The 12,202-nt window shown below is 38.4% G+C and overlaps 2 protein-coding genes across 2 annotated transcripts; one reads left to right on the top strand and one right to left on the bottom strand.

Annotated features, from left to right (window-relative positions):
- Positions 1-919: 919 nt before the first annotated feature.
- LOC103430794 (omega-3 fatty acid desaturase, chloroplastic-like) lies at positions 920-3,916 on the top strand. Its single transcript, XM_029089656.2, has 8 exons — positions 920-1,954; positions 2,153-2,242; positions 2,382-2,448; positions 2,554-2,646; positions 2,727-2,912; positions 2,991-3,071; positions 3,227-3,364; positions 3,491-3,916. The coding sequence occupies exons 1-8, from the start codon at positions 1,434-1,436 to the stop codon at positions 3,674-3,676; spliced, it is 1,362 nt and encodes a 453-aa protein (XP_028945489.1). The 5' UTR covers positions 920-1,433; the 3' UTR covers positions 3,677-3,916.
- A 3,250-nt stretch (positions 3,917-7,166) lies between these two features.
- LOC139189893 (uncharacterized) lies at positions 7,167-7,841 on the bottom strand. The gene is made up of 2 exons (XM_070809156.1): positions 7,445-7,841; positions 7,167-7,177 (listed from the first exon to the last, which is right to left on the bottom strand). Exons 1-2 carry the CDS (start codon positions 7,839-7,841, stop codon positions 7,167-7,169), a joined length of 408 nt encoding a protein of 135 aa, XP_070665257.1.
- Positions 7,842-12,202: the final 4,361 nt, after the last annotated feature.

Below are 12,202 nucleotides of genomic sequence, written 5' to 3'. Positions count from 1 at the left end.
CAAAACCATTTCAGTAAGAAAATAAAAAGTATAGTCAAAATCGAGGCGGAAAAAAATGAATTTTTTTAACAATTTGGCCTAGAAGAATTGAGATAAATACCAAATTTTGGGTTGAGTGTCAATTTGTAGATGTAAATCAGTCCCAACATACTTAAACGGTAATTAAGAAACTGATTTACTTGGACGGGTTTTTATTTTAGTGTTAATTTGTACTAGTAAATCAGTCCCAATATACTTAAATGGTAATTAACAGACTGATTTACTTGGAAGGTTTTTTTTTTTTAAAAAAAAAAAAATTAGTTGGACGGCGGGGTGATTTAGTAGTCAAAATGCATATCAAGAATATAAAGCATAAAATTCTCATGGGCTGCTTTTCATTTCTTTCTTATTTAAATCATGCGTGACAGCCCACCAATCAAACTCCCTTATTAGGTCAAGCCAACAATAGCACCAATTGAGCAAATTCTAATTTCCACAAATGGAAAATAATCCTCGTCAGATCTTTTTCCTAACAATCTTAGGAAAAACGTGATCATAACCGTTCATTGTACATTGTGCGATCAGTTTTCATTAAATATTATTTATATTTAATTTTAAATTTTAAAATTTAAAATGATTTCTGACTGCACAATATACGATGAACAATTATGATCACGAAAATTCTTAAGACTCCTAGGAAAATGATGCAAGCTAACATAAAACGGAATCCCTAAGATAACACAGCAATCGATGCAATGGCTGGATCTTTATAATCAGTGATGAAAATCGATCATTCCATGCACTCTGATGCGATAGGATTCTAAGTAGTCTTTTTTTTAAGCCACTAATTATTTAACACACTAACATCATCACCAGGAAAAAAAAAATTAGTTATTAAATTTTAATCAATAATTAACAGTAACGTTTCGGTATAGAATATTGGTCGCACGCTAGAAAACGTCACAAAACTAACAGAAAAAGTTGAAGCCCACTGACCAAGTGGCAATGGCCGAAGCTTCAGACTTTCTCGCAGAGTCTTGGGTCCTATATATAACCGACACATGTGCCCATCTTCGTCCTCATCAAAACGAATCGGAAACATTCAATGTTCATACTTTTACTTGAAGGAGAGAGAATCCTACTTTGAAATAAAAATTATTTTTTGACCTTTTTACCCAGAAGAACACAGAGCCAAGAACTCTGAGACAAAATGAATATAAATTGTATTTGTTTAGTTGTTTGAGGAAAAGAAATCGAAAACCAATTTGTTATCTCATATATATTTTTTCTCAATTTTAAAATCCTAGATATTTTTTTTCATCAGAAGTCGCTTCTTTTGGTGTTTGCTACAGCTTCAAATACTCTCTCTCTCCTCTCTTTCTCTCTCTAGAAGCCTGAGGGAGACCCGGAACTAAAACCCTGGTGCGGGTGTTTCTGCTCCATCTGGGTCTCCAATGGCGAGTTGGGTCCTCTCTGAATGCGGCCTAAAGCCTCTCCCGCAAGTTTGGAACCGACCCAGAACCGCAGTTTGCTCTAGCTACCGGTCAAAAGTTCGGATTTTTCGGTCAAACCAGAGCTCGGCGGATCTGAGATTGGATTCGACCAAAATCGCAGGTGGGTTGTTTAGAGAGAGAAGATGGGATCTTAACGTGAGCGCTCCGGTGAGGGTAGCTTCTGTTGAAGAGGAGGAGGAGAGAGTTAACGGCGTTAATGGCGGCGGAGATGGAGAAGAGGAGGTGGGATTTGATCCGGGTGCGCCGCCGCCGTTCAAATTAGCCGATGTTAAAGCTGCCATTCCGAAGCATTGTTGGGTTAGGGACCCGTGGAGGTCAATGAGCTATGTGGTGAGGGATGTGGCGGTGGTTTTCGGGTTGGCTGCGGCTGCGGTTTATGTGAACAAGTGGTTTGTTTGGCCTCTGTATTGGGCTGCTCAGGGGACAATGTTTTGGGCTATCTTTGTTCTTGGCCATGATTGGTAATTACTAATCATTCCCTTTATTCCCTTTTTATATTTTTGTGTATCTTTTTATACAAGCGATATTCTACTTTACACTAATTTAAACTGCGGTGGGGATTCGAAACTCGAGGGCATAGGGGGAGCTACACCCACGTTTGCAATAAGTCAATTTGTGTTTTCTGGTGTGAATTGTTGGTCTGGTTTGTGATTGTGCAGTGGCCATGGAAGCTTTTCGAATAATCCCAAGCTAAACAGTGTTGTGGGGCATCTCTTGCATTCTTCAATTCTTGTACCCTATCATGGATGGTATGTTCTTGATGGTAGATTAGTACAATATGGTGCATTTTGATTTGAGTATTGGTATTGTGAGTTCCAATGATCGACTTTGTTACTGTGTAATCAAACATTCGAAAGCATGAACTAAAATGGTGATTGAACTTTTCAGGAGAATTAGCCACAGGACTCATCATCAAAACCATGGTCATGTTGAGAATGACGAGTCATGGCACCCGGTTAGTCTTTTTTCCTTTCGTTGTAACACTTCTCTGCTCTTCATTTTCTTGATGCATCTCAAGTTTTTCCAACTGTTTGAGGGTGATAAATTTCTATGCTTGCAGTTGTCTGAAAAAATCTACAAGAAATTGGATAGCATGACACGAATTTTGCGCTTCACCGTTCCTTTTCCCATGCTTGCTTATCCTTTCTATCTTGTAAGTTTTTGATTAATAATTTGAACCTCATAATTCATGAAAATATGAAAATAGTAACTGATTGTGATTTGTTCCCACAGTGGAATAGAAGTCCAGGAAAGACTGGTTCCCACTTTGACCCGAAGAGCGATCTATTTGTCCCGAATGAGAGGAAAGATGTGATCACTTCCACTGTATGTTGGACAGCAATGGCTGCTTTACTTGTGGGATTATCGTTTGTAATGGGTCCTGTTCAAGTGCTTAAGCTCTACGGCATTCCCTACTGGGTATATTTTGCATCTTAATCTTCTATGGTTTCGCTTAATCAAACAAGAATCGAAATTTGACTCTTCTTTTATTCTTAGGTTTTTGTCATGTGGCTGGATTTGGTAACTTACTTGCATCACCATGGGCACGAAGACAAACTACCATGGTATCGAGGGAAGGTACGTGGATTTTTAGTTCACGATAGCCATTTCTTCTTATGATACCAAGTTGCCAACACAAAGAAAATTCCACAATCATCTTATCTTGTCTGGTTTAAGTTTGTTGCTAAAGTTTTTGCAAAATGTTAAAATTTTGTTCCTCAAAACTTCGACAGGAATGGAGTTATCTGAGGGGAGGGCTTACGACACTGGATCGGGACTACGGATTGATCAATAACATCCACCACGACATCGGAACCCATGTGGTTCATCATCTTTTTCCTCAAATCCCCCACTACCACTTGGTTGAAGCAGTAAGTACCAACTTAATATCAATACAAGGCCATGTTTGGGGTTACCTTTAGAACGATTAAAACAATTTCACATAACCAAAAAACCCTTACGGCAGTAATTTAATGTTCTTCTTCTTCAACTTGCAGACTGAGGCAGCAAAGCCGGTATTCGGGAACTACTACAGAGAGCCGAAGAAATCAGGACCTCTACCATTTCACTTGCTTGGAAGTTTTATCAAAAGCTTGAAAAAGGACCACTATGTGAGTGACAATGGCGATGTTGTGTACTACCAAACTGACCCTAGCTTTGGTGGCTTTCCTCCATCAAATTAAAGCTTCAGTTCTTAGTTTCTTGGACCACAAGATAAGTTTTCAATCTCTAAGCATTGGCCTCTGCCTTTTCCACTGGTTTTTTACTCAGAATTTTGTGGTCTAGAAAAGAATAGTGCAATAGTGAAATTTTTATTTATTGTATTCAATTCTTTATGGAGAGAAAAATAATCTCTCTTTCTGCTATCATGCATTGTATACTCTCCTTTCAAATATGAAGATCAATTTTTTGTTCTCTTCCTACACTTGCTAGTCATCTGATTGAAATCAAACGGAAACAACGAACGTTATTAAACATGTTTAAAAAAATATTACGTGCGGTAATCATTTTTCGAAATATATAGTAGATGAAAGTAACAATCTTTTGCTTCGATAGAAATTCGTGGATTCAGTGGGGGATTGAGATCCATTTCAAATCTCTATGTCCAAAACCCACAGGCTGAGAGTTTCGGATCACACAATTCCAATCCTACGACTCCTATTAGCCTTTCGGCAGACTGAGAGATTCGAATCACTCAGTTTCAATCCTACGACCTCTATTAGCCTATTTCATTGGCCCACTTCACAAAAATCCAAAAATTGAATCGCTCAAATATTTTTGTGTCTCTTGAAGGATTTGGATCTCTGGTACACAGAAATCCAAAGTAGATCTCATTCCTTTCAGTTGGGTATGATTATTCTTTTTGTGGACCATGTATTTTTCCATGATTAAAGCAAATTTTGCCCCACTACATTGGTCTCAATGCACCGAGTTAAACGACGAAAGCATAATTCGACTAATCAAATCCCTGACTCTGGACAAATGGCCGAGTCATTTTCTCAGACAACGTCCGAGTCTTGTATGAGGGTGACATTGATATTCCTCTTTATTGATTAATATGAAGTGTCACCTTCAACTTAAATAACAAGTTTATTCAAATAACAAGTTTATTCAAATAACAAGTTTAATAATTAATTATGATTTTTTTATGAGGATTGCTAGGCGGACTCGCTTTCTTTCCCTTGTAGGGTTCCACGTGGTTTAGTTTTTGAAACCCACGTGTGTAGAAAGTCTATGCAGACTCTTTGGGGGCGCGTCCCCATAGTATTTTCTCCATTTTTTTAATTTTTTATTGTGCGACGAGTTTGATAATTAACTATGGCTTTCTCTTTAGGCAAGACTAATTAAGCTGCTCAAATGTATGGAGGAGAGAGGCATTTGAACTTGGGTTGAGACAGACATACTACCTATGCCCAACTGGTTTAACCCGTATATCTGATAGTCTCTTTAAAGTAGAATATTATTATATATAAAAAGCTGCAAATGACAAATTAATCAACACATTTGGTCAAGCAACTTGTAACTAAGGCTCAATCACATTTTACACCTATGTGATCTAGGGCATATAATACTTTAGTCAATTGTTTTGAAATTTACAAAAATAACCTTTAAAGTGACAATCTTTCTTAATGCTTTTGGTAAAACAATGGACAATTTAACTAAAACATAAATCCTACTTGCCCTTAGACTCTTAGTACTATAGTATAATAATATATTTTTTACTTGTAAGAGAGGTCTTAAGTTTGGATATAATGAATGACGCGGGAGGCCCAAGTATTATGACATGCTCATTGCTCTTAGACTCTTAGTGCTACAGTATAATAATATATTTTTCACTTGTAAGAGAGGTCTTAAGTTTGGATATAATGAATGACGCGTTTAGTATCGAATTATTATGACTTGCTCATTGTGTAGCTAGACCCAAATTTCCCGTGCTTCTACATTTTCCCCTCCATAAAGCTCTATGGTCACCACTACACTCAACTGTGCAAGGCCATCGGAGCTTAGAACCAATTGAACCCGATATGCTCCCAAATTAAGAGTCAGCAAAGTCGGTGAGTTGGAAATTGGCATTCGTACCACTGTGTCTCAAATTTCAGAAAAATGGAAGACTATCAGGTCAACAACGTCGGCATCTTTTCTACTTCTCCTCCTCGACGAGGGGGGGGGGGGGACCCAAGCGTTTCTTCAATTTTCAACCCCATGTTTTAATTCTTCTTCATGCTTGCTAGCTCCTTAGTACTAACCCTACATGCAATTGGACGTCAAGATGGCATTTATTCGTAAGGGATATGTTATTTTGGTGGATATAGTCTTATTCTTCAACTCATTAAGCTTTCAAATTCTCATGTCTCTTTGTAGTGTAAATGAATTTTTGTGTATATTGTTTATCGTTTATTAAAAAAACATGTACCAATACTTCAAATCAGTACATGATACTATGTGAGAAAATATAACATTGCGTGATAGGTTAGAAATACAGTGCTTTAGCATCACGATTGCATATAGATTTCTCCTATGATAGAGGTATGTAATAAATCAATCAATTCACGTAAAATATTTTGTGAGTTAATCATAACTTGACACACATTAATAAATAAGTAGCAGTGGTTTTGGATAGAAATAAGTAAGTCGCAATTAACATTCACGTAATACTTTTTTGTTTGTCATTTTTCTGAATTAGTTTTGTAAAAATGTAGAGGTCGCACTTGGTGCGATGGCAAGTGCCTTCGCCCATGAGCGGTAGGTCTCGGGTTCGAGACTTGGGAGCAGCCTCTCCATAAATGGGGGTAAGGCTAGCCGACATTCACCTCTCACAGACCCTGCGTAAAGCGGGAGCCTTGTGCACTGGGTACGACCTTTTAGTTTTGTAAAAATGTGACTTGTAAATAAAGACAAAAAACTCATTATATTTTAATTTAAATTTCAAAATATAACGATTTTACCGCTACATAGTATTAGTAATTGATGTGATATAAATAGAATAGATATTTCATCATATTCTATGGCATAGGCCAAGTAGAGTTCTTAAATAATAATCCAATATAAATCTCCATGGCTGACAGCAACACGTTGACAGGTCAATTTGTGTTAAAGCAAATTTTGCCCCACTACTTTGGTCTCAATGCATCCAGTTAAACGACGAAAGCATAATTTGACTAATCAAATCCCTAACTCCGGACAAATGGCCGAATCATTTTCTCAGACAACTTCCGAGCCTTGTATGAGGGTGACATTGATATTCCTCTTTATTGATTAATATGAAGTCTGACCTTCAACTCAAATAACAAGTTTAATAATTAATTATGATTTTTTTATGAGGATTGCCAGGCGGACTCGCTCGAAAGCGAGTCCAACCAAGACCCTCTCCCTTGTAGGGTTCCATGTGGTTAAGTTTTTAAAATCCATGTGTCTAGCAAGTTTATGCGGACTCTTTGTGGGCGAGTCCACGTACTATTTTCTTCTTTTTTTAATTGTACGACGAGTTTGATAATTAATTATGGCTTTCTCTTTAAGCAAGATTAATTAAGCTGCTCTAATGTATGGAGGAGATGTGCATTTGAACTTGGGTTGAGGAAGACATACTATCTATGCCCAATTGATTTAACCCATATATCTGATTGTCTCTTTAAAGTGGAATATTATTATATAAAAAAAACTGCAAATGACAAATTAATCAACACCTTTAGTCAAGCAAATTGTAACCAAGGGTCAATCACATTTTACACCTATGTGATCTAGGGGCATATAATACTTTAGTCAATTGTTTTGAAATTTACAGAACTAACCTTTAAAGTTACAATTTTTTTTTTCTTTTTCTTTTTCTTTTTTGAAGAAGAAGGACGATATATATTTCATAAAGCTAGAAGAAGGCTTATTTGTACAAGGTAGGGAAACATCCTCTAAAAGAAGATCACTAATGATAAGAGGAGGTTCATCGAACCAAGTACAATCTCGTCCAGTATGGAGGGCATAACGAGCTAGTCGATGTGCTACCGAATTTGCTTGACGGCCGATGTGGGCAACAGAAGCTTCAGCGACCAGAGTCAGCAAGAACTTGACATCTTTGATGATAGGTCCCATGGGAGATCGATTCACCGAGGAATCCAACACTACTGAAACGATCTGAAGCACATCACTCTCAATATCCATCTTGATTAAACCCCTTTCAACCACCAGTTCAAGCCCTATTCTTAAGGCCAAGGCTTTAACCTGTGCCGGAGTAAACACTTCCTTAAGCACCCGAGTAGCCGCACCAACACAGATTCCTTCAACATTTCTAATGATTATCCCTATACCACCAATGCAATGCTCCTTGTCCCAAGCTCCATCAACATTTAACTTCATTCTACCTAATGGAGGGCAGGACCACCAAAGGGGAGCCCTCAGGTTGTTTGGATGGAAGGGAGAGCAATTCACTCGTAAAAAGCCTTGCCACCAATCCACTGCTCGACTCATAACCATTAGAGGGTTCGGGCTTGGAGTCTCACCCCATAGTTTTGAATTTCTTGCCGTCCAAATAGCCCAAAGTAGCATCAAGACACATTCAAAATCTACTCATTTAGAATTCTGCACCACAGTTAAAGCCCATTCCTTGAGGGAGCCATAATTCCGGTGCAGAATCTGGCAAGATAATGGTGCAGCTCGCTAAACACCAACAACAAAAGGACACTCCATGAGATGGTAAGTCGATTCCAGTGCCGAATCATATAGAATACACAACTGGCTCATTGGAACTCTTCGTTTGCAGAGGTTGTCAGCCGTTGGTACAATATCTGAAATAATTCTCCATGCCATCATCTTTACTTTGGGAGGGACACTGGCCTACCATAAATTTTTCTAAAGAGTAGAAAATAGGCTAGTAGAGGCTGAGGAAGATGCCAAGAGGGCGGGAGAGAGGACCCACAGCTGAGCCACATGATAGGTACTTTTAACTGTAAAATTTCTCCCCTTACTGAGATCTACTTGCTTGTAAAATTTGGTAATTTTTTGAAATAGTTGAATTTTCCGACAGCTCGAGGCAAGTAGCCCTCACGTGCGGCGACATGTGGGTTGAGACCCCACCTGCCTTTCCTAAACTAATTTGATTACCCTGATTCCATATGTGACGTTCGATTGATGAAATCTCGTCATATGATTATAGTTTTGATAAAGACCGTCACTTGGACATTATTTGAATCAACGATCTGACCATTGGATCGTCACCAAACTTTAATACATAGTAGTACGTAATATTTAAGGATAATAGGAACTTACGGATAGGGAATCCGATATACGGATCTTTCCGAATTGGATTTCTAAGATTGTAAAATTAAACGTTGATCGCCACTTGAATTTGCAAATTGGCGGAGATTCAGCCGTTGGATTGTAATGAAATTTTATTATGTTGTTCTAGAAGAATAATGTGTATGTTGAGAAGTTATGGATCATAAATCTGAAAGTTGGATCTTCCGGTTTAGATTTCTAGAGTTGTGGACCTTATCCTCGATCTTGATCGACGGTTAACTTTTTAGTCAACTAAACCTTGTTCCTAGCGTGCCATTTATCTTAGAGTATTGTTGGGTTTTCATGGAGCTTAATGGGCTCATCATGATGATGTGTGCCTCGATTTAGGTAGTAATGACACCATATTGAGTTATACTTGTTTATTAAATGTGATTTCTATTGAATTGTTATTTTATTTTATTTTTTTAGCCTTAAAATAAACGAGGTTAAATTTTGGTGGAAAATCGTCAAAGAAAGAAATGTTAGAGTGATTATTAACATAGACGGAAACAATGACCATTTTGGCCTACCACTAAATATAAATTCCAAAATAAATTTTTTTGGTCGAGGCGTTACACATCATCTAGCCCATTAGTCTAGCAGGATCTCTTTCCTTCTCGGATTGCAATAAAATCTCCAGCGCATATCCAAGGCAAAGAGCTAGCATTAGCAAGTCCCCCCGATTTGCCACTTCCTTTTACCACAAAGCTGTTTGTAAAACCCCAACTTAATTGCACTTTCTTCAATTTATTCTCATCACATTTGGTTTCACTTAGGAAAACCATGGTGGGAGCTTTCTGCTTAATGAAACTAAGCAGATCCTGAACTTTCTGAGGGTTCCCAAGCCCTTGACAGTTCCATGCTAGAATTTTCATTGGGGCGGGGCTGGTGCATGCCAGCCTCCATTACTTGAGATAGGTCATTGATCCGTTTCTTCTTACCACTCAACAATCCCAGATGCTCTGCCTCCACCACTTCATTGGATAGACTAATCAACACATCTTTAAGTTATGTTTCTTCCTCTAAAGCACTTTTCTTATGGATACCATGGGTTTTGCCTTTCAGTCCTCCGCGCCCCCGCTTGCTACGATGACTGATGATGAACAAGTGGGATAATTTTACCACAAAGTTAGAGGTTTTCTGCTTTTTGTCTGCGTGAACAGGTAAACGTTCCTCTCTACTTCTCATTTTTTAAAGTATAGTGGTAGGTGAGTCACTACACATAGGTTGTGCTTCTGCATATGGTTTTGGTCTACAATTATTGGGCCCAGATGGGCATGGAAGGGTTTCACCTTTTTCCAATTCGATTATCCTTAGAAGTTTAGCATGCCTACTATCCTTACTTGTCATAGTGGCACCACTCTCAAATGGGTTGTCCAAGAGGTCGTGGACATTCGTGAAGGCCCATAGGGGAACTTTCCTTGGGTTGTACCAACTTTTATCAAGGGACATGCCATTAATAGCTAAGGTGAAAGTTCTGTTATGATAGTGGGTGCTGAAGCTATCTGGGTGGTCCATGTTACCCTAGTCCAGCAAAGATACCTTTCGAGATGTAGAAGATAACAGCTCATCGAAATTTAAATCACCTTGTAGCATCAAGATGTCAGTCTTGGTCACCATATTCTCTATGATGGCAGGATGAGCAGTACTACAAGTTCCAAAGATCCTGCCGGATGTCCCTTCAATTGTTGAGACTAAATGACGGGTGTCACGATCCCCGACATCCACGCAATGATGCTTGTCGTTCTCCCCCTGATGTCGCCACAGACTATCGCCACCACCGGTGAACAAAGGATGAGATGCACGTTTAGGGAATAAACTCATCGATAATTTCGAAACAGTCAGGGCCCTCAGGTTCGGATTATAGCGATTCTCACCATCCCTGCTGATGGGAGCTTTCCACTGGCAGTTGCGAATGTGACTGAGCTACCACAGTTATAGCAAAAATCCTTCAGACCCTCATACCAAAGCTGGAGAGTTCGACTTCCATTTTAAGGGCACGACATGACAAAACTGGTGAGGAGTGGTTTTGTATCATCAAAGTCCACACGAATCCACAGAAAACCCTGAAACCTTAAGGCAATAGGGTTCTCAATTTCCAGCACTGAGCCTATTTTTGCCCCTAACATCCTTGCATTTTTGGCAATACATAATACTCTTGGAATTCCATGAACTTGGACCCAAAAGATAGTCTTGTTTGCACAAATCTCGTCCAAGGATTGTTATAGAGGCCAAAGTTTAACAGTAAATGGGGCACCTTTAATAAACCAGGGGTTGCCCTTAAGTATCCACCGAGTAGTTTTTTCATCTCCCACCTGAATGTAGTACACATTTAGCTTAGCTTTGGAGACCTTCACATTCCCCATCTTTCTCGCTACACTTATCATGACCTCCTAGTTCTACCTCCGCAATAAGCATTCCAACCATATGTACCAATTCTTCACTCTTATCCTCCAGGTACAGACTATCCTCGAAGTTAAACGAGAGGTAGTCCATAAATTCCTCTTCCATGTTCATCTCAGAGGACGACATTTATGAGTCCAAGTAAGCTTACCCACAGACACCTAACTCACAGAAAAATCACCGAGGGTCAAGTACACTTTCCAATTGGAACAAAACCACTAAGGTTCACCGTGGACGAGGGCACAAAACTGGTTAATCACCGTGGAAGATGGAAGGGTAACGTGTAGACGATGAACTGCGAAGGGGTTAGTTACAATCTTTCTTAATACCTTTGGTAAAACAATGGACAATTTAACTAAAACATAAATCAAACTTGCTCTTAAACTCTTAGTACTACTATTTAATGATATTTTTTTTTAATTTTTAAGAGAGGTATTTAGTTTAGATATAATGAATGATGCATTCAATATCAAATTATTATGATATGCTCATTGCGTAACTAGACCCAAATTTTCCATGCTTCTACATTTTCCCCTCCATAAAGCTCTATGGTCAACCAAATTACAAGTCAGATAACTTTGGGCTGGACCACTACACTCAACTGTGCAAGGCCACCTGAGCTTTAGAACCAATTGAACCCGATAAACTCCCAAATTAAGAGTCAGCAAAGTCGGTGAGTTCGAAATTGGAATTCGTACTACTTGTGTCTCAAATTTCAGAAAAATGGAAGAATATCAGGTCAACAACTTCGGCATCTTTAGTACTAACCCTACATGCAATTGGACGTCAAGAAAGCATGTATTCGTAAACAATATGTTATTTTGGTGGATATAGTCTTATTCTTCAACTCATTAAATCTCCAAATTCTCACTTTTTTTTATAGTTTAGATGAATTTTATATAAATTTTTCATCGTTTATTAAAATAAAAAAAAAAAAAAATATATATATATATATATATATATAATACCTCGAGTCAGTCACATGATACTATGTGAGAAAATATAACGTTGTACGATAGGTTAGAGATATAATGCTTTAG

The sequence above is a fragment of the Malus domestica genome, chromosome 12, assembly GCF_042453785.1.
Source record: "Malus domestica chromosome 12, GDT2T_hap1".
Taxonomy (NCBI): domain Eukaryota; kingdom Viridiplantae; phylum Streptophyta; class Magnoliopsida; order Rosales; family Rosaceae; genus Malus; species Malus domestica.
The sequence above is the reverse complement of the archived record's forward strand: the minus strand, read 5'-3'. Positions and strand labels throughout refer to the sequence as shown.